The 22704-nt window shown below is 44.4% G+C and overlaps 3 protein-coding genes and 1 non-coding gene across 4 annotated transcripts; 3 read left to right on the top strand and 1 right to left on the bottom strand.

The window, feature by feature from the left end:
• Positions 1-7454: 7454 nt before the first annotated feature.
• LOC125555427 (uncharacterized) lies at positions 7455-13455 on the bottom strand. Its single transcript, XM_087546414.1, has 12 exons — positions 13212-13455; positions 13008-13079; positions 12669-12848; positions 12444-12578; positions 10555-10694; positions 10328-10417; positions 10056-10172; positions 9157-9309; positions 8894-8995; positions 8241-8411; positions 8022-8101; positions 7455-7826 (listed from the first exon to the last, which is right to left on the bottom strand). Exons 1-12 carry the CDS (start codon positions 13264-13266, stop codon positions 7799-7801), a joined length of 1323 nt encoding a protein of 440 aa, XP_087402540.1. The 5' UTR covers positions 13267-13455; the 3' UTR covers positions 7455-7798.
• Positions 13456-14158: 703 nt separating this feature from the next.
• Positions 14159-16651, top strand: LOC147989892 (uncharacterized). The gene is made up of 2 exons (XM_087536503.1): positions 14159-16502; positions 16598-16651. Exons 1-2 carry the CDS (start codon positions 14250-14252, stop codon positions 16649-16651), a joined length of 2307 nt encoding a protein of 768 aa, XP_087392629.1. The 5' UTR covers positions 14159-14249.
• Positions 16652-17224: 573 nt separating this feature from the next.
• LOC147989891 (uncharacterized) lies at positions 17225-18122 on the top strand. The gene is made up of 2 exons (XM_087517805.1): positions 17225-17476; positions 17597-18122. Exons 1-2 carry the CDS (start codon positions 17383-17385, stop codon positions 18013-18015), a joined length of 513 nt encoding a protein of 170 aa, XP_087373931.1. The 5' UTR covers positions 17225-17382; the 3' UTR covers positions 18016-18122.
• Positions 18123-18888: 766 nt separating this feature from the next.
• TRNAA-UGC (transfer RNA alanine (anticodon UGC)) lies at positions 18889-18961 on the top strand. The gene has a single exon. It is a non-coding gene; the product is annotated as a tRNA-Ala (tRNA).
• Positions 18962-22704: the final 3743 nt, after the last annotated feature.

The following is a 22704-nucleotide window of genomic DNA, read 5'->3' as shown; positions in this document are numbered from 1 at the left end:
TCGGCATAGTCATGACTATGCCCCTCCATCTTAGAGATGGTGTCTTCGTGAGCCTCGATCATGTCATTGGCTTCACCAAGTTGTTCCAAGAGAGCAACGAAGTGCTTCAGCGGCATTGTTGGATGAAGCGGCCCAGACCGACATTACGCGTACGCTTATGCGAGACTGGTTCTACCGACGTGCTTCGCACACAGGTGCCTGGTGGGTGTCAGTTTCTCCAACTTTAGTTCAATCGGATTCAATGAACAGGGTTCTTTCGAATATCAAAAAGCAATCACTATACCGCGTTGTGGTTTTTGATGCGTAGGTAAGAACGGTTCTTGCTCAGCCCGTAGCAGGCACATAAAACTTGGAACAACAAAGTAGAGGACGTCTAACTTGTTTTTGCAGGGCATGTTGTGATGTGATATGGTCAAGACATGATGCTAAATTTTATTGTTTGAGATGATCGTGTTTTGTAACACAGTTATCGGCAACTGGCAGGAGCCATATGGTTGTCGCTTCATTGTATGAAATGCAATCGCCATGTAATTGCTTTACTTTATCACTAAGCGGTAGCGATAGTCGTAGAAGCAATAGTTGGCGAGACGACAACCATGCTTCGATGGAGATCAAGGTGTCAAGCCGGTGACGATGGTGATCATGACAGTGCTTTGGAGATGGAGATCAAAGGCACAAGATGATGATGGCCATATCATATCACTTATATTGATTGCATGTGATGTTTATCCTTTATGCATCTTATTTTGCTTAGTTCGGCGGTAGTATTATAAGATGATCTCTCACTAAATTTCAAGGTATAAGTGTTCTCCCTGAGTATGCACCGTTGCGACAGTTCGTCGTGCCGAGACACCACGTGATGATCAGGAGTGATAAGCTCTATGTTCACATACAACGGGTGCAAGCCAGTTTTGCACACGCGGAATACTCGGGTTAAACTTGACGAGCCTAGCATATGCAGATATGGCCTCGGAACACTGAGACTGAAAGGTCGAGCATGAATCATATAGTAGATATGATCAACATAGGATGTTCACCATTGAAAACTACTCCATCTCACGTGATGATCGGACATGGTTTAGTTGATATGGATCACGTGATCACTTAGATGATTAGAGAGATGTCTATCTAAGTGGGAGTTCTTAAGTAATTTTATTAATTGAACTTTAATTTATCATGAACTTAGTCCTGATAGTATTTGCATAACTATTTTGTAGATCAATAGCTCGCAATGTCGCTCCTCGTTTATTTTTGATATGTTCCTAGAGAAAAATAAGTTGAAAGATGATAGTAGCAATGATGCGGACTAGGTCCGTGATCTGAGGTTTATCCTCATTGCTGCACAGAAGAATTATGTCCTTGATGCACCGCTAGGTGATGGGCCTATGGCAGGAGCAGATGCAGACGTTATGTATGTTTGGCAAAGCTCAGTATGATGACTACTTGATAGTTTAGTGCAGCATGCTTTACGGCTTAGAACCGGGACTTCAAAAATGTTTTGAAATGTCACGGAGCATATGAGATGTTCTAAGAGCTGAAATTGGTATTTCAGACTCATGCCCGAGTCAAGAGGTATGAGACCTCTGACGAGTACTTTGCCTACAAGATGGAGGTGAATAGCTCAACCAGTGAGCATGTGCTCAGAATGTCTGAGTACTACAATTGCTTGAATCAAGTGGGAGTTAATCTTCCAGATAAGATAGTAATTGACAAAGTTCTCTAGTCACTATCACCAAGTTACTAGAACTTCGTGATGAACTATAATATGCAAGGGATAACAAAAACAATTCCCAAGCTCTTCGCGATGCTAAAATCGGCAAAGGTAGAAATCAAGAAAAGCATCAAGTGTTGATGGTTAACGAGACCACTAGTTTCAAGTAAAAGGGCAAGGGAAAGAAAGGGAACTTCAAGAAGAATGGCAAGCAAGTTTCCACTCCCATGAAGAATCCCAAAGCTAGACCCAAGCCTGAAACTGAGTGCTGCTACTGCAAAGGAAATGGTCACTGGAAGTGGAACTGCCCTAGATACTTGGCGGATAAGAAGGATGGCATACTGAACAAAGGTATATTGGATATACATGTTATTGATGTGTACTTTACTAGTGTTTATAGCAACCCCTCGGTATTTGATATTGGTTCAGTTGCTAAAGAGTAGTTACTCGAAACGGGAGTTGCAAAATAAACAGAGACTAGTTAAGGGCAAGGTGATGATGTGTGTTGGAAGTGATTCCAAGGTTGATAAGATCACCATCGCACACCCCCTTTACCTTCGGGATTAGTGTTGAACCTAGAATAAATGTTATTTGGTGTTTGCGTTGAGCATGAATATGATTGGATTATGTTTATTGCAATACGGCTATTCATTTAAGTCAAAGAATATTTGTTGTTCTATTTACATGAATAAAACCTTCTATGGTCATACACTCAAAATAAAACCAGTTGGAGAGCACCGCTGTCATTTGCATGCATTACTATTAGTTTACATTGAGTATGACTGGATCTCTTTTACCATGAATTACAATGTTTAGTCAGTCCTTGAACTTCAGAGGTGCTCTGCATTTATGTTTTGCGGTCTCAGAAAGGGCTAGCGAGATACCATCTTGTTATATCATATTATGATTGTTTTGAGAAAGTGTTGTCATCCGAGATTTACTATTATTGCTCGCTAGTTGATTATGCCATTGATATGAGTAAACATGAGACCTAAATGTTATTGTAAATATGGTTAGTTCATAATATTTGCCGAAAACTTGAATGCTGGCTTTACATATTTACAACAACAAGATCAAATAGAGTTTGTAAAAGTTTTTCTTTATCACTTTCAGTTTGTCAACTGAATTGCTTGAGGACAATCAAAGATTTAAGCTTGGGGAGTTGATACGTCTCCATCGTATCTACTTTTCCAAACACTTTTGACCTTGTTTTGGACTCTAATTTGCATGATTTGAATGGAACTAACCCGGACTGACGCGGTTTTCAGCAGAATTGCCATGGTGTTATTTTTGTGCAGAAATGAAAGTCCTCGGAATGACCTGAAACTTCGTGGAGAATATTTTTGGAATATATAAAATATACTAGCGAAAGAATCAACACCAGGGAGGCCACACCCTGTCCACGAGGGTGGGGGGCGCGCCAACCCCCTGGGGCGCGCCCCCTATCTCGTGGGCCCCCTGAGGCTCCACCGACCTCAACTCCAACTCTATATATTCACGTTCGGGGAGAAAAAAATCAGAGAGAAGGATTCATCGCGTTTTACGATACGGAGCCACCGCCAAGCCCTAATCTCTCTCGGGAGGGCTGATCTGGAGTCCGTTCGGGGCTCCGGAGAGGGGAATTCGTCGCCATCGTCATCATCAACCTTCCTCCATCACCAATTTCATGATGCTCACTGCCGCGCGTGAGTAATTTCATCATAGGCTTGCTGGACGGTGATGGGTTGGATGAAATTTATCATGTAATCAAGTTAGTTTTGTTAGGGTTTGATCCCTAGTATCCATTATGTTCTGAGATTGATGTTGCTATGACTTTTCTATGCTTAATACTTGTCACTAGAGCCCGAGTGCCATGATTTCAGATCTGAACCTATTATGTTTCCATGAATATATGTGAGTTCTTGATCCTATCTTGCAAGTCTATAGTTACCTATTATGTGTTATGATCCGTTAACCCCGAAGTGACAATAATCGGAATACTTACCGGTGATGATTGTAGTTTGAGGAGTTCATGTATTCACTAAGTGTTAATGCTTGGGTCCGGTACTCTATTAAAAGGAGGCCTTAATATCCCTTAGTTTCCAATAGGACCCCGCTACCACGGGAGGGTAGGACAAAAGATGTCATGCAAGTTCTTTTCCATAAGCATGTATGACTATATTCGGAATACATGCCTACATTACATTGATGAACTGGAGCTAGTTCTGTGTCACCCTATCTTATAACTATTGCATGAGGAATCGCATCTGACATAATTATCCATCACTGATCCATTGCCTACGAGCTTTTCATATATTGATCTTCGCTTAGTTACTTTTCCGTTGCCACTGTTACAATCACTACAAAACCAATACTATTACTTTTGCCACCGTTACCGTTACTTCCATATTACTTTGCTACTAAATACTTTACTGTAGATATTAAGTCTTTCAGGTGCGGTTGAATTGACAACTCAACTGTTAATACTTGAGAATATTCTTTGGCTCCCCTTGTGTCGAATCAATAAATTTGGGTTGAATACTCTACCCTCGAAAACTGTTGCGATCCCCTATACTTGTGGGTTATCAGGGAGGGATTGCATCTTGGATGATGAAGAGAGCATTCTCGTTGAATTGATGATCCGCGACTTCTCTTGGGGTGAAGTTGCTTGGGTCATGCGGATAGAAACATTGCTCAATGATTCTCTAAAGGTTAGTATTAACATGATTTAAATGACGTTTAAAGCGATAGACCCAAGCGTCAAAATCCTCATTTTTCACAATCTTATGAGGAGAACCGACATGATTTAAATGAGTGGAGGGAATCGGTCCTCCATAGGTAAGTGGAGGTTCCACATGGGCAAAGATGCCATTACCACTTTTACCACTAGACAAAGGAACTTTATCACTAGAAGCTTCCCCTTGTCGGAGTTAGCATCTGTCACCTTGTTAGTGGGATCGACCACTTCCAACGGTGCGGTGGAGAATTTAAGACCATCAAGAAAGTTTTTAAGAACGCCTTTGACCTCGGCCTTCATGGAGGTTTTAAATGTGTCCAAGGCCACATTGAGCTCCTCACGTGAGACCGAGGTTCCACCATCGGCCGTGGACGAGGACGAAATCACACCGGGGTGCTCCTCCTCACCGTCTACGGTGTCAACCATACTCTTCGGACGGCAAAGTCCTTAATAAAGAGACGAGGCTCTGATACCAATTTAAAGGATCGATATAGTTGACTAGAGGGGGGTGAATAGGCAACTAACAATTTTTAGCTTTTCTTTACCAATTTAAACTTTGCTTCAAAGTAGGTTGTCTAGATATGCAACTAGGTGAGCAACCTATATGATGCCACAACAATAAGTACACAAGCAAGCAAGGGATGTAACACAAGATGAGCTTGCACGAGTAAAGGGATGAGATAACCAATAGTGGAGCTGGTGAAGACGAGGATGTGTTACCGAAGTTCCTTCCCTTTGAGAGGAAGTACGTCTCCGTTGGAGCGGTGTGGACTATGGAGGCACAATGCTCCCCAAGAAGTCACTAGGGCCACAGTATTCTCCTCGCGCCCTCTAACAATGCGAGATGTCGTGATTTCGCTATTGGTGCCCTTGAAGGCGGCGACCGAACCTTTACAAACAAGTTTGGGGCAATCTCCACAACTTAATTGGAGGCTCCCAACAACACCACGAAGCTTCACCACAATGGAGTATGGCTCCGCGATGACCTCAACCGTGTAGGGTGCTCAAACACCCAAGAGTAACAAGATCTGCGAGGGATTAGTGGGGGGATCAAATTTCTCTTGGTGGATGTGTAGATCGAGGCCTTCTCAACCAATCCCTAGGAGATCAACAAGTTTGATTGGATAGGGAGAGGTCGGGCGAAAATGGAGCTTAGAGCAACAATGGAGCTTAGGGTTGAAGAGGTAAGTCAACTCGGAGAAGAAGACTCCCCTTTTATAGTGGAAGAACAAATCCAACCGTTATCCACTAACTCAGCCTGCGACGCACGGTACTACCGCACCGGAGACACGGTACTACCGCCAGGGCCCACGGTACTACCGCAAGGCACTACAGTACTACCACCCACGTAGCAGTATCCAAAACAACCCTGATGCGATGAAGCAGAGGGCGGTAGAACCGCTGGCGCGGTACTACCGCAAGGCAGGGATAGTCCAGATTTGGGAAGGCACGGACATATAAAAATACATCTGTGGCAACTTCCGCTGAGTTTAGATCTATGCAAAAATCCGACATGGTAGTACCGCAAGCCAGGAGCGGTACTACCGTATAGGGCGCGGATGTAAAAAAATTGCATCCGCCCCTACTTCCGCTCGTGCTGCTGAGCCAGACCTGAGGCCACGGTACTACCACGGCAGAGAAGCGGTACTACCGTGAGCACCTGTGGTACTACCGCGCCCACGGCCGGTACTACCGCAGGGGCCTATGGTACTACCGCTCTGAGGAGCAGTACTACCGCATGCCCCAGTTCAACATCACTAGAAGTCTTTCCTTTTGCAGAGATTCGGAGAAACGGATGATTCTCCAAAGAGCCAAAGGAAAGGTGGTGCAAAAGGAACAAACGTGTACATGTTGATTCCACCCAAACCTTTTCAACACGGACCCATTCTTAATAGTACGGCTTTCCTACAACTCAAACCACCAAAAAGAAACGTAGAGAAACGCCGTCTTCAATAGTCTTCGAGGGGCACCAAATCATCTTGTGCCTAGACATGATATATCTGAAATGTTCAATGCACACGATTAGCCTGCAAAAGCATTGTCATCAATCACCAAAACTACTAAGGGATAAATATGCCCTTACACCGAGATTTTGCCGCACCCCTCAAATTCTTTTGCGGGCCGGCCACGTTTGCGGGGTCTGTTCGAGCGGGATTTTCCGCACCGACCCATATTTTGGTTGTTATTTTGCGGGTCGGGGCTTTTTGCGGGGTGTGCTAGAGTTGCTCTAAACATTCTTATATACTACATACTACGCGTACATACTCTTCAATTGAATAAATACTACAACAACATATCATACTCAAGTAAACCAATCTGTGGTTAGATGGTTAGAGGGATAGTGGTATCCCGGCCCACCAGGGTTTAAGTCCTGATGCTTACCTATCAAACGTTGGATTTTTAACACTTCCCTTTCTTTTGGAAAACATTCGATTGTGCTCTCATCCTTGCTAAGAAAATTTGCCATCCTCAAACAATATGCATTGCCACGGAAAATGCTCAATTTACAATGCTCTCCCAGCGAGCATTTTGGTTATCAAAATCCTGTTAGTGTCCCCCTTTTCACCGGACGTGCTACTCACAAATTCCACCTCAAAAGACACAGATGTATGAGTTACAAACCACTTTAAAATATAAATTTTACGGTGTACTTTATATGACATGCATCTTGTATATTGTTGAGCGTACCAATGCTCAAAGTATGGGAACACATTATTTCACGGTGACAACAGATGGGAGCACAACATCGTCGCCAAAGATGGGAAGAAAAGCAGGGCAAGCAGGGGCAAGCAGGCTCTCTCACGACTAGTATGAAGGAGAGGCATGTGGGCGAGCAAATTGTTTTGGGTCATTAGCGCGGCGACGGTGGGAGAGGCGGTTTAGGGATCCTTGCCATTGGATCAATGATCGTGTGGTTAAAACTCTGTCTCAGCAACAAAAAAACTTTATCTTTTTATAGAAAGGTTAAAGGAAGCATTACTATATATATATCATGTAAACGTAAGGAAGGCCCAAACAAATTGCATATCATCATCACAATCATCTGCATTACCCAAACACATCTCAACAGAAAATCCACCAAATTTCAATCCATTACCATCCACTGTCCTCTCACAAACCGGATGATGCAGTGAGAGTAGAAATGTTGTTGCATGGGCACAGCACAACTTGCCAAAAGCTGCCAGTGATAGATAACCTACTTAACTACAGCTCTGAGTTCTAGAGTCTTAAGATCGTCACCAAGATGGCACATTGAGTCACTGTTTCAAGCTAGCAAAATGCAGGCACTACTGACTAAGAGGGTCTCTAACCATCCATCTACGAAAACGCCAAAAAAGAAGGGCTTCGGTTTCGCGACGCGCGGGCGGGCATCACTTCTTCTTCAGTTCCATCGCCTCCCTGAAAAGAACAAGTCCATCAGATCATCAAACATAACCAACCACTCAGCTAGCACAACCAGTCAGTCAATTTGACAAGGCAACCATGCTTCTGATCTAGTACATGTATGTTGCACAAACCACATATATATGGAGTGCATTTCTGTCACCTCGACGACAGGAGTGGGTAAATGGTGGGGGTCTCTTCCTTACATACCAGAACAATTTGTCCATCTCATCATTCTCGGGGTCCAGCTCCACGCCGCCCGACAGCTCCTCACAAGCTTTCTCATAGTCCTGGAAGAAATGGAGACAGAGTTCAGATCAACGGCATCCCAGATGAAAGCAGTAGTACTTATCAGAATGCAAAAATGCTACTCTCAGACAAACAAAGAAATGTAAAAATGCTTTGGTCTCCAAAAAGAAGAAAGTGCACCTTTAGCAGCATCAGAGCTTGTCCGCGGCGAAGGCGCGCCTCCGCCCACTCCGGGCACCTCCTCTTGCATCTGGTTGCATCCTCCAAAGCCTTCTGTCCGTCACCAAGCTGAAGCCAGCAGCGGCTCCTACTCGCGAGCATCTTGCCATCAGAAGGATCAACTTTCAGTGCCTGCGCCCAACCAAGCAGCATGCATGTGTCAACACATATACCGACTGAAGTTATGATAGCAAATTTTCCAAGAGATAAAATAAAACTGCAAATGGATAGCAAATAAAGGGCAGACACGTCATTGCAGATTAATACGGACCCGGCCGCAAGATCCTACTGAATCATCAAAATAAGTCATGAACATAAATATCTACTCAATAGAGGCATGTGCTCTATGCCTGCACTTATCCAAGGCCTATCCAAGAATTAATACTTCATGTCATTTTTTTGTCATTGCAACTTCTGCAGCAATTCTCCTGTAAAATAGGTTACTCGCTGGTTTTGTGGTTTACACTTCAGACAGTAAGCTACATCCAAGGAGATGATGATGATACTAGCCATTTAACAGATTATAACTTTATACAATGTATCTGCATGTAGAACATTTCACACTTCACAGATTATCTTTATAAAATATAGAGCAACACAATACTGTACTGTACCTGTGTGTAGAACTCTGATGCCTTTGTGTAATCCTGCTTTTCAAATGCTTCATCCCCTTTTCGTTTCAGGTCAGACTTCCTTGTGTTAAGAACATCCTCATCCTGAGCAAATTCGAATAACTTCAGTCATACATACGGAAGTATGATGCGTGCAACAATAATATAGCACTGATTGAGGATTTAATGCATTCAAAGGACAATTATATACATTCAATGTCTTTTTCCATTGGGGAATGGCACTTATTTTCCCCATGGTGGCATACCTGCAGCTGCATCCTCTCCAGTTTGGCATGATTAATTATCCCATCAATGCTCCAGTCTGCCACAGTTGAGATTGGGGAGGTGACAGCAAACAGAAGCTCAACGTCTTCCCGTGTACCATACACAGCAGCTAACTCTATCGGCATTCTACCACACTGTCAAGCAAAAGAAGAAAGCTTGCTAAGGAATACTGAAAAGTGAAGATTGAAAAACATAAAAGACAAGATAATGAATCCTTGGTAGTCTAAGAATCGCTATGCTCGCCAAAGGGATGACGTAAAAGGATGTAATAATACAACCAAACAGATGCCTAATAAAGCTAGTACTAGCCAATAATGTAGCTTGTACCCCTTGTTTCTATCCCAAACTATTAGTTTGGTAACGTTAAGATTGGCCAAGATAGTACACTATAACTTTCTGTGCATATCTGACCACGACAAGAGTATAGATGTCAAATGAAAAAGGAAACATTTACAAGCTTGTGTTAAAATGCAACTGATAGTAGTCAAACTAATCATACCACAGATTACTGCTAAACATACATATCCTTAATTCAAAATCAGCCCGTTCAGTAGATAGTATCCTATAGCTTTATGTGCATATCTGACCACGACAAGAAAATAGATGACAAATGAAAAAGGAAACATTAACAGGCTTCTATTAAAAGGCAATTGATAATAGTCAAACTAATCATACCACAGAGTACCGACAAACATATACATATCCCAAATGCTGTAAAACTCAAACAATTTTTTGTACGAAACTATACTTCGCTTTCACCATCGGTTCCCCCATTACATATAGACTTGTACCACCATATTTTGCAGAAACTATAAGTACTAGAACTACCAAGTCAATCAGCTCACAACGAATTTGTGTGGAAAACAAGAGACAAGGTCACCTCATCAGGACGATTTGGGTCTGCACCAGCCTCCAGCAAGCACTTAACACATTCAGTCAAGCCTTCGCTTGCAGCTCTTGCCAAGCAATTATTGGCATCATTCACATTAGCTCCAGCCTACCAAAATGTACATGCGGAAGATCAGTAGATAAACATATAGTCTCTCCATATAAATTGAAGATCAGAACAGATATGAGCAACCGTAACATCAGTATTTACTCATAGATAAGCACATCTTGCAAGGAAAAGCAGATTAGTAGACAATTCCATACCTGAACCAATAACTTCACACAAGGCGTGGAAGCACTAAGCAATGCGGCCTTTAGAGGTGTTACTAGATTAGAAGTCACAACCTTGTTGACCTGTAAAAAACAAGACTGTCATAAACATTTGCATGCCGTGGTAATGACAGGGTCCTTGAGACAACTACTTTCAAGTAAAGCAAATGCAACATAAGTTGGGTCAGCAGATAGAAAAAAAAAGGGTGCAAGCACATTACATCTGCATGGTGTTCCAACAGAACCTCCACAGTGCTCTCATGCCCTTTAACAGCAGCAAGATGGAGTGGTGTCCCGTGTTCTGAGCTGCCGTTAACGTCGGCTCCTCTAGCAAGCAGCAACTTTACTATTTCACACCTCCCTGAAGACAACAATCAGTATATGGAAAACTGGTGATCACAGTCATAATTGGCAAACAAGCCATCTTTGGCAACCAAGTTTTGAGCAGATACATCACACTAACATACAAACAAGCCATATTTCGCCAAACATGTTTTGAGCAGATAGAGCAAACCAACAAATTTACACTTAATAAGAAATCATAGCTAGGAAGAACAATAAAAGGTCTTCGCGAGCAAGTTTGAATGGCCATAATGGCACAATGCAATGCAAGATTTTTGGATAACAAGTTTCATTGGCAGCAATATTTCTGGATGAATAAGTTTCAGTGGCTAGAATAAAAATACAACAAGGTAACAGTTCATGTCATGACAGTGACTAAAGACCCACAAGATATATAGAAGTAAGTAATACAAACAGGCTGACCAGGCTATGGTTTGATAACTTGACCTATACCAAATGAAAACTGAAGATCACTCCTCCCTGAAGATCACAGTATATGGGAAACTGAAGATCACAGTTATAACGTACAAACAAAGGACTTTTGGCCAATTAAGTTTTGAGCAGATAGAGCAAACCAACAATGCTACAATTCAGAAATTATAGGAACAACAACAGAAGGTTGTTGAACAAGTTTGAATGGCCATAATAGCACAATGTAATGTAAAATTTCTGGATGAACAAGTTTGGCTAGGATAAAAATAGCACAGTGTAACAAGTTTGTTCTGAGTTGGCTAGTTGGCTTCTCTAGAGAGCAGCAACTTTACAATTTCACACCTCCCTGAAGATAAAAAACAGTATATGGAAAACTGACGGTCACGATCATAATAGACGAGCAAGGCGTCCCTGGCAACCAAGTTATGAGCAGATAGATCACAGTAATGAACTTTAATAAATATACGGCTCTGCGCATCAGAATGATGCAGAGGCGGGGGGTGATTCTCCTTTTCTAAATAATAATAAGAGCAGACAGAGCAAACCAACAATGCTACACTTGAGAAATCGTAGCTAGGAACAACAACAATAGCACAATTAATGTAATGCAACATTTTTGCATGAACAAGTTTCAACTACAACGTTTCTTGATGAATAAGTTTCAGCGGCTACAATAGAAACACGACGAGGTAACAATTGATGTCATGACAGTGACAAAGACCCACAAAATGTGTAGAAGCAAGCAACTAATATGAACAAGCTGATGGACACGTGCGAAGCGTGCATGACCAGGCTATGGTTTGATCTATACGAAATGGAGAACCGAAGATCACACCTCCCTGAAGATCACAGTGTATGAAAAAACTGAAGATTATGGTGATGATAACATACAAACAAAGGATGTTTGGCCCATCAAGTTTTAAGACAGAAAGAGCAAAACCAACAGTGCGGCAAATCAGAAAATTACAGGAACAACAACAGAAGGCTGTTTAACAAGTTTGAATGGCCACTACAGCACAATTTACGATGTAAAATTTCTGGATGAACAAGCCTCAATGGCTACAGTATTTCTTTGATTGCAATTTTTGTTGTTGTTGATGGCTTAATTACCAAGCTGACCACTTGGTAATGGCTACAGTATTTCTGGATGAACAGGTTCAGTTGCTAGGATAAAAATAGCAGAGTGTAACAAAACACACATGCTCACTTGTAGAGCTCACAATCCAGGTAATTATGGGGGAAACCCAGAACAGAAATGTGTATGACTAGAAATAAAGCAGCAAGTGTTGAAGGTAGCAAGGAAGCGTTTGTGGCAGAGTTAGTGGTGGTATGGCACCTTTCCTTGCAGCGTGATGAAGAACAGTGTCACCGTCGTCCTCTTCCTGGTTGAGGTCGGCGCCATGGTCGAGGAGGTACCTGAGGGCGGGCAGGTTGTTGCCGTCCACGGCGTGCTCCAGCGGCGTCTTCTTGCCTGTCCCACCAGGTAGCGCTAGATTAGGCACATACAGTTGATTGAGCAATGCTGCTGTGTTGGATGCGAAGAAGGGAGGAGAGTGCTTACTTGGGGATGAGTCCCACATGTTGACGTCCATCCTGACGGTCTCGACGAGGTAGCGGCAGGCGGCGAGCTTGCCCTGGCCCCCGACGGCGGCGTGGAGCGCGTTCATGCCGCGGTAGGTGGTGGCCGCCACCGTGGCCTCCTCCCCCGCCTTCCCCTTGCGGTCCAGCTTCCTGGCGATGTCTGCAAAATCGAACGCCGAACAGATCAGTACTTGGCCGGCGGCGCGGGAGGAAGAAATAGAAACCCCCAAAGGAAAAAAGGCGCCTTTTTTTCCACCGGACGGTGCAAATCGAGGAGATGGAAGAGTCGCGGGTGGGAGGCAAGGACGGACGGACGTACCCTTGAGGCGGCGGACGTTGCCGTAGTGCGCGGCGACGAGGAAGCGCGCCTCCGGGGGCCACGTGTCCTCATCTGCATAAACAGAGAAGGAAGGAAGGAAGGAAGGGAAAAAAAACCATGAGCGATGATGCGATGCGACGACAGACGGGGTCGGCGGGCGGCGGGAGATGGAGACGGGAGACAAGGGTTGGGGCGGCGGCGTACCTTTGCCGAGGAGCTTCTCGAACATGTTGGGCAGCGGGATCTCGAGGAGGTCCATGGCCGCTCTCCCTTTTCCTCCGGCGGCGGCGGCGGGCTAGGGTTTCTCTCCTCTGTCTCTCCCTCTCGCGCGGTGCGCTCTGCTCTGCTCTGGTGGGAGGGAGGGAGAGCTCGAAATGGAACGGTGTCTCTCCCTCTCGCGTGGTGCGCTCTGCTCTGCTCTGGTGGGAGGGAGGGAGAGCTCGAAATGGAACGGGGAGAGGGAGAGAAATAGGGGCGGGAAGGGGGGGCAATTTTGACTATTTTGACCTGTGGACAAAATCAATTCACAAAATGAACTGTCCGTGAAACTATTTCACAGCACTGACCCTTTTGTGTAGCGCCCGCCACGCAGGCGCCACACCCTACGGTGCAGCGCCTAGCTCGCGGGCGTTGCACGCCAGTCCACCGTGGCGGTCGTTGGGCCCGCACCCAGCAGTGCAGCGCCTCCTAGCTAGGCGCCACACATGTAATGTGCAGCGCCTAGCGTTCGGGCGCTGCACTGTGACTTATCCAGCGGCTGGGCCCCCCTCCCCCCCTCCCCCCACCCCACACACCCCAACCCGAGCTTTGCCCCCTCTCCCACTCTCTCCCCCTCTCAAATCCTCTCCCAAAACTTGCAAATTTGAAGAATTTGTCCATGGATTTCGAAGTCATACCCTCCCTGAAGGTAATCTTCTCCGATCCCTTGTTTTGATCCAAGTAATGCTAGTTTGGAAAACCCTAGTTTTGTTTGGATCTAGAGATTTGCATGGAGATGTGAGATCTTTGTTTGCCAATTTCCTATGATTAGGCTTTGTTAGTATGTTAGGGTTATTCTTATGGGTGTTCTTATGTTGGTGCTAGGGTTATGGTTAGGGTTATTGTTAGGGTTATGGTTAGGTTTAGGGTTATGGTTAGGGTTAGGGTTAGGGTTGTTGTTTGATATATATGTATTAGGGTTTGTATTCCGTGTTAATCCTTAAATTAGTACTCGTGGAAGCAATGTTACGATGTGTTGTTTGAATGCTTATAGGGATGGGAAGAACATGTGTGTTTGTTCATCATGGGGACAAAGACGCCTTCTTGAAAGGCAATATTGAACCGGATCCGGATGAGGTAGATATGTTGTTTGATAGTAGTCCTAGCTATGCGGAGCTCTTGCAACAAGTGAGGAAAGATTTGAATTGGATGGACCCTAGTGATATCGTTGAGTTGGAGGGAAGGCATAATGTAGGTTTTGGAATGCACATCCGTTGGAAGACAATGCGTATCAACTCGGAGCAACGTTGGGTTGCATACAAGGAAACGGTGGCCGATTCACTTGACAAGGCTCTTGAGTTATTTGCAACGAAGAAGGTTGATTCAAATTTGCATTTGGACTTGAACCGGAAACCCTCCCCTTTGGTTGCTAGTAGCCCCCCACCCTTGAAGCGAGATGAAATTGTTGAACCTCTTTTGACCCAAGAAGTGAGGCCAACATTGAGCCCGTTTACAAACAACCAAGATGAAGCTTTGCAAGAGGACAATGATGAGTATGCAGACGATGACAATGAAGTTGATATCCATGACAACAATATGGGTGATCTTGACAAATATCATTTGCAAGAGACAATGGACCATTCCATCCCTTTTTCCCGTGCATATGCATCGGATTCGGATGACGAAGGTCCCGATGAACAAGTTGATGAGGAGGGGTTCACGGTGAAGGAGGCTGAAGCTTTCGAGAAGGTATTCGGTCGGGATCACAAGACACCATTGTTCAAGGATGTTAGTCTCGCGGATGAAGCCGTTGTGGATGGTGGCAAATCTATATCTCTTGGGGTTAGGCCAAGCTCTCACCGTGATTTGGGAGACGACAAGAACCGGATTGGTAAAGGGAGTAAGTTCGAAACCTTCTTGGAATTGAAGATGTGGCTCGACAACTACTCGGTTACGTATTATCGTCCACACAAGGTGGTGCATTCGGACGTCAATGTGCGCTACACGGTTGCATGTGCATGTGAAGATGAAATATGTCCGTGGATTGTGCGTGCAAGACCATGGAAAGGAGGTCCCGCTTGGCACGTAGTGAGTTGTGTGCCAACTCACATGTGCCGAGGCAAAAGGGTGGATGGCAAGATTGTGTCCCAAGACCACAGACAACTCACGTCTGAGTTCATCGCTTACAGGCTCTCCAACTCAATATCCACACTTCCAACAATGAGCGTCCAACATGTCATTGACCTTGTGAAAGCCATATTTCATTACAAGGTGAAGTACGGCAAGGCATGGAAGGCGAAGCAAGCCGCATTTAAGATGTTGTATGGTACTTGGGAGGAAGCATACAACCGAATCCCTAGGTTGTTGTTAGCCATGGCCGCCACAAACCCGGGCATGGTTCATGTTGTCGAGCCTCATGGGCACCAAACAACGGTTTATGAAGGAAAGAAAGTACGAGTATTTGGCCGTGCATTTTGGGCGTTCGAGCAATGCGTGAGGGCTTTCGAACACTGTAGGCCGGTCATCTCCATTGATGGCACGTTCTTGACCGGACAATACAAGGGCACCTTGTTGGTTGCGATAGCAAGTGATGCCAATAATCGGGTGTTGCCATTGGCATTTGCTTTGGTTGAGGCGGAGAACAATGACAACTGGGAGTGGTTTATGCGTCTTTTGAGGACGAAGGTGTTACCCGCTCAAAGGAAAATTTGTGTCATATCGGATCGGCATGCAGGAATTCTTAACGCAGTGGAGATTGACATTCCCGGGCATGCTCCATTGCACCATCGATGGTGCATGAGGCACTTTTGTTCGAACTTCTATAGGGCATGTGGCCTTAAGGAGTTGGCCGATGATCTTCAAGATTGTTGTCTTGCTTTCTCCGAGAAGCGGTTCGCCACTTTGTTGAACAAATTGCTCGCATACAAAAAACTTGATCACGGGGGTCAAGACTTTATGAATAGGCACATTCCCCACCGGAACAAGTGGGCACGTGCTTTTGATGAAGATGGCCGAAGATACGGTCAAATGACAAGCAATATGGCCGAATGCTTCAATAGGGTGCTCAAAGGTGCACGTGGATTACCTGTGACGGCAATAGTTCAATACACATTTGACAAGATGAATGCGTACTTTCTAAAGTACTCAATGGAAACTGATGCACAGATAGCGGGTGAGAACCCGCGCAAGTACAAGTACAAGTTCCCACCCAAGGTTGATGAATGGTTAGAATTTCAATTACGAAAGGCGGACTCAGAAGAAGCTATATTATATGACAATGAAGAGTGGAAGTATGAAGTGAAAGAGCCAGGAGGAACCACAAACGATGGCCAGCAACATGGAGGTCGGGCTTTCAAGGTGTCGTTAACACAATGTGATTGCTCTTGCGGGAGGCCATTGTTGCTTCATCTCCCATGCTCACATTTGTATACCGTCGGTCGCGTTAGAAATGTGGACATCAATCACCCACGCACCGTGAGGGAGTTGGAGTTCTCAATCATGACGGTCAAGAAAACATGGGCTCCCCGCTTTCACCCATACTTTGACCAATCACAATGGCCGGAGTACCATGGAGTTCAACTATGGCCGGATCCGGAGTTGAAGGTTGTTAAACGTGGTAGACGTAAAACAAAGCGTTTTAGAGGCGACATGGACGGATGGGGCCATGGTGGCCGCCGCGAAGCGGGAAACGATCAATTCCAAGAGCCTCGTGAGAGCTCCCGTTGTGGGGAATGCAAAGGTCATGGCCACAACAAAAGAAAATGTACGAAACCAAGGAAAAGGTCCAAGAAAAATGATGCAAGCACTAGCCAACAAGTGCCAAGGCAACCAAGTGGGACCCAACCTAGTGGTAGCCAACAAGTGCCAAGGCAACCAAGTGGGAGCCAACCTAGTGGTAGCCACCAAGTGCCAAGGCAACCAAGCGGGAGCCAACCTAGTTGTAGCCAACAAGTGCCAAGGCAACCAAGTGGGAGCCAACCTAGTGGTAGCCACCAAGTGCCAAGCCAACCTAGTTGTAGCCAACAAGTGCCTAGCCAACCAAGTGGTAGCCAACAAGTGCCAAGCCAACCAAGTGTTAGTCAAAGAGGATCTAGGCAACAAAGAGGTCGGCAACTAGGACTTACAAGAGGCCGTGGTGGTGGTAGTCTAGGCCGTGGTGGTGGTCTTGGCCGTGGTGATGGTCTTGGCCTTGGTGATGGACTTGGCCGTGGTGATGGACAAGGGCAAGGTCGTTATAGAGGAATGTTTGGATACCTCGATGGACCATTTCCGTATGTTGCTCACTAACTATAATGTTTCAAATGTTCTTGTTTTCCATATGTTATTTTTTTCTTCATATGTTCCATTTGTTTGTATTGTCTTTACTAACCATTATGTTTCACTCATTGTAGGTATGGCGGCTTCCCAACCCAACAAACCAACAATGAAGGAGGATGACGAAGATGAGATGGCGGGATGGTGGGAGAAGGCTGCGAAGAAGCTTAGAGAGGAGGATGCAGCCAAGCTAAAGAAGAAAAAGGAAGAGGAGCTTGAGGAGAAGAGGAAGGAAGAAGAGAGAGCGTCAAATGCGATGCGCGCTAGGGAGCAAGCATTGGTGAGGAAATGTGAGGAGGCACAGAAGAAGCGTCTAAAGGATTTTGAAGAAGGAACCATAAAGCTTTGGGCAATTGCAGCTGAAAAAAAAGAGAGGGAGGAAAAGATATTCATGGAGAGGGTGGTTAAGGAGGCCCACCTCATAAGGAAAAGGGAGGAGGAAGAGGAAGAAGAGAAGAAGAAGAAGAAGGAAAAGGGGCCTTGCTCTACGCAATAGAGCTATGTCATGAACTACTATCTCTCCTCTTCGATTTGGTTGTGAACTACTATGTGTCATGAACTACTATCTCTCCTCTTCGATTTGGTTGTGATCTACTATGTGTCATGAAGTACTATGTATTATGCATTAGTATGTGTCGTGAAGTACTATGTGTCACAGTTCTTTGCTTGCTATGTGTCGTGAGCTACTATCTCTCCTTATCGGAATATGTGTGCGTGTGCCAAAAATTTGCTAAGTACAGGTGCAACGTCCAGCAGCTAGGCGTTGCACTGTGTAGTGTGGCGCCTCCGTGCTAGGCGTCACACTGTATAGTGCAGCGCCTATAGCTGAGGCGTTGCACACATGGACTGGTGTGCAACGCCTCCGAACTAGGCGCTGCACCGTAGGGTGTGGCGCCTGCGTGGCGGGCGCCACACAAAAGGATCAATGCTGTGAAATAGTTTCACGGGCAGTTTATTTTGTGAATTGATTTTGTCCATAGGTCAAAATAGTCAAAATAGCCGCAAGGGGGAGGGGGAGTGGGTAGTGCGCCTGCAGCTGCAGTGGGAGGCGCAATGGGAGGCCGACACGCGCCCCCCCTCACCCCCGGTCTCGGTCTGACACGGCAGCCCGGGACGGCCCGTGCTGCTCTGCTTTCTTTCCCTTCTCGGCGGCTGGGCTCCTGCTCTTGACCGAAAGGCCACACGCAGCCCCATCGTTTGGACTCCCTCTCGTCGCCGTGCGCTCCGTTTGAATTTTTTTGAATCCGTCCAATCGTTGGCGTTGGCATGTAGCGCCACCACACAGCTGCTGCTGCTGCTAGTTCCTCTGTTTGAGATTAAGGGAGCGCTTGATGGTCATTTAGGTTCACCAGCTGTTTATGTCAGCAATGGGGATGTAGATCAAATGGTAGAGCGCCCGCTTTGCATGCGGGAGGCACGGGGTTCGATCCCCCGCATCTCCATTTTATTTTTTTTTACTTTTATCCCCCGCATCTCCATTTTATTTTTTTTTACTTTTATCCCCCGCATCTCCATTTTATTTTTTTTTACTTTTATCCCCCGCATCTCCATTTTATTTTTTTTACTTTTATTTAGGCTTGGAAGATGTTCGGGTATGTTTATTCTGGTGCTGACCTATTCTGCCACAAATTACATAACATGGATGGATGGGCAACATTTTTGACCTGGCCCACATCGCACACCGGCATACCGGTAAACAAAGTTCGACCGGCCACCACCGCCGGAACAGAATGCCGCCTATCAGCTCGCGCAAAAGGCGCCTATCTTTTTTCTTCTTCTAACCTAATCGCACGAAGAATTCACGCCATACCTGGCTCGATCAATCCATGTTTTGAAGAGAGCGGTAAATAGGGTTTTCCTTGCTGTTCGTCACCTTTTAAGCGCTCGGACAGGTAGCTGGCGCCCACGCGCCGCACCTCGTTGGCCGGCCTACCATGCGCAGTAAAAGGAAAAAAGGTCTTGTGAAAAAGTGTGGTGACTTGAACTCAGGCCTTGCCGATACAAGAAAAGAACTGTTTTGCTAACCACTACAGCCGGTAAGTGCCAGTGACTACAATGAAACAAAGTTCATCGACTCTAAAAAAAGTTCATCAAATCTGAAAAAAGTTCATTGGATTTGAAAAAAAATTTCATCAAATTTGATAAAAAGTTTGCCGGTTCTAAAAAAGGTTCATCAAATCTGGAAAAAGTTTAACGAAATTGAAAATGCGTTCATCAAATTTGAAAAAAGTTCATTGATTTGAAAGAAGTTCATCGAAATTGTAAAAAAGTTCACCAAATTTGAAAAAGATCATAGAATTTCAAAATAGTCCATAGAATATGATAACAGTTCATTAAATTTGAAAAAATCATCAAATTCTAAAAAATTCTTCATCGGTTTGAAGAAAAAGTTCATTGAAAAACTTTGTGCATTTTGGAAAAAGATAAAGAAAACGAAAAGAAACCAAGAAATAAGGGAAAATTGAAATACAAATAAGAAAGAGATATACAGGAAAAAGAAAAGAAAAATGAAATCTCGATTTACAGCGAACTCGAGCAAGAATAGAAAGCAGAAAAGAGGATGTTAGCCACGAGTCTGAAGGTGGCTCAGTGGTTGGTGTCTAGAGGTCGGGAGTTCGAACCGCCTATTGCTGCACCTTTTTTTTCGAAGTTGGCAGGAAAAAAAGAACTATGGGCCGGCCCATCTAGACGCGCGAGAAAGCTGCTGCGGGCGCCGATTTGCAAAAACAGAAGAATTGCCCGCCTGAATCATCCTCCATCGGCTCAGCGTAAGGGAGCGCGTCAAGTGATGCGTCTAGCCACCGTAACGTGTCGCGGGTTGGACGGATCGTTGGATATTTTTCCTGCATGCGTTTTCGGTGTTTATTTGCTTTTTTCCTAGTTTTTGCTAGGGTTTTTTTTTTGTGGGGGGAGGGGGGAGCAGTGCTTTTTCATAAGAATCACAACTTGTAATTCATGAAAAGCAAAAAGGCACATATGTGCTTTTGCGAGACGGTTGCGCTTCAGCAAGATACTTTATGTTGACATCATGTCTTTTTTTAGATAATTATATTTCACTATTATGTTCTTTGCCCTTCAATACCTCTTACGACAAAGTTATTAGAAGTCTTATGCTTCATAAACAAAACATAATCTCTTTTGCTTTTTCTATTTGTATCAATATTTGTCCATCCATGATCCTTTTAATGTGTTACAGAAAACAATTTGGTTCCCATGGGCACGCATGGATACATACGAGATATTGAAAAATGAAAATAAATCCACCGGCAGCCATACTATCGAATAAATCGTTGAAGCTGCTCTATTTGCATCACTAGGGACGTTTTCCTAGCAAACGTGTTGGTTGCCGTTAGATCTTCCTGTGCGAATCACGGTGCAAGGCTTGTACAACTTCAGCTTTTCTGACACGTTCGCTATAGACAACGTCCCGGAAGAAGTCGCATACTTTTTTCTCTTCAAAAAATATGTGTGTTGTGGGGGTCACGAACTCACGACGTCCTGCGCGAGCAGCAGCTTGCTTGTTACTTGGACTGAAGAAGTTTTGGGAACACATATGCTTAAATAGCTTTATGTATTTGAAGTTAAATTCATTTTTCATTAAAAAAATCCAAAAATACTATTTTCTTCATTTTTAAAAGAACATATATCCCTATTATTAAAGTATTTTTTAGAACTTGGTGTGCGCATTTTCATTACAGAAAGCATTGCAGTTTCTTTTTGTTTAAAACCATGACATTTTTTGTCTTCCAACACATGGTAATTCTTAGGTCTTTTGTAATGCCCCTATGACAACCTTTGGAAATTTTTATCACTCATTCATGGCAATTTTGGTTAATTTTACTTTCTCACATGGCATTTTTATTATTAAAATTATGTCTTTTTAATAATTGTAACATGATATTTTTATTATTAAGTGGATGGCTATTTTATTACTAATAGAATACCATTTTTATTATTAAGCAGATGTCAGTTTTATTATTAACAGAGTGACAATTTTTATTATTGGGAGCATGTCATTTTATTATTATTGCTGTCTGGCTTTTATTATTATTAAGAGGATTTAAATTAGAGAAATGGTTGTTTTATAAGTAGCATGACAATTTTCATATTTCAGATCATGGCAATTATAAATGTATGCTTACAAGAAAGTGTATATTTGTTTTGTTCATGGCATCTTAGAAAACAGTAAACTGAGCCCCTGGGCCAATCAAGGTTAATCTTTTTGCGTGTTGGCGATTTTCATGATTTATGCCATGATTAATTTCTGCAAGAGGTCAGACTCTTCTCTTTACCGCTGCAGTCGGCCGGTTGGTTCATTATGGGCCTGTAATTAAAATCATTTTTATGGGGAGATCATGCAGAAATCCGGAGATATATAGTATATGAACTCCACAACATTTAGATACATTAAAACTAAGCACTCTAGGAGCCCTCTCGGGCCATCAACGTTTTTGACTGTTAGATCACATCCTGAGAATGTTTTTGGCCGTCAGATGCAGTTAACTCACGCTAAACTGGACCAAACGTTTTATGGGCGGCTACTCCCGTGACAAAATCTCATATTTCTGATTAATCAAGCCTTTTCTCATGGAAGAAGTCCATTTAGCCGCATTGCTCCAGCATATTTGTTTCCGAGCGGCCTCAGCCCACGTAACACAACGCGCTAGCCTTCTGCCTGGCGTTGCGAAGCCATAGCGACATTGAAGGGGCAGCGTTTGAGCATCATGCATGGATGACTGTTGCAGATCCGCTAGCGTTAAAGCGAGGAGTAATGCTGTCGTTGCTAAAATCCATCAATGCCACCCTTGCCACTCACCGGCCTACTCGTCTTCTCCTTTATTTAGTTTGCGCGGCGGTGCCCCTCCCATCTCCCCCAACCTCCTTTTCCTTGTCTTCATGGAGTGCTCGTAGCCAGTCCTTCAAGGTGGAACGAATGCCGCCGCTGCTGCCATCCCGCCCACTAGGAAGACCATACGTTGCCGCTACTGGCCTTATGGTTGAAGCTCCTCGTACCTGCACAATTGGCAGGCAGGTGCCATCACGGGAAGCATCGGAATTGGTTTGGGCGCTCGGGTCATGGCCATTGGTGTTGTCCACTCATCCACTGCAAATTGATGTCAAATCCCATCCTCCACGCTAATCAGACAACCAGGTTTCACGTTCATAAAACTTTGTTTCTTCCCAT

The sequence above is a fragment of the Triticum urartu genome, chromosome 1A (genome assembly GCF_056163025.1).
Source record: "Triticum urartu cultivar PI428250 chromosome 1A, HENAU_Tu73, whole genome shotgun sequence".
In the NCBI taxonomy this organism is placed as follows: domain Eukaryota; kingdom Viridiplantae; phylum Streptophyta; class Magnoliopsida; order Poales; family Poaceae; genus Triticum; species Triticum urartu.
The sequence above is the reverse complement of the archived record's forward strand: the minus strand, read 5'-3'. Positions and strand labels throughout refer to the sequence as shown.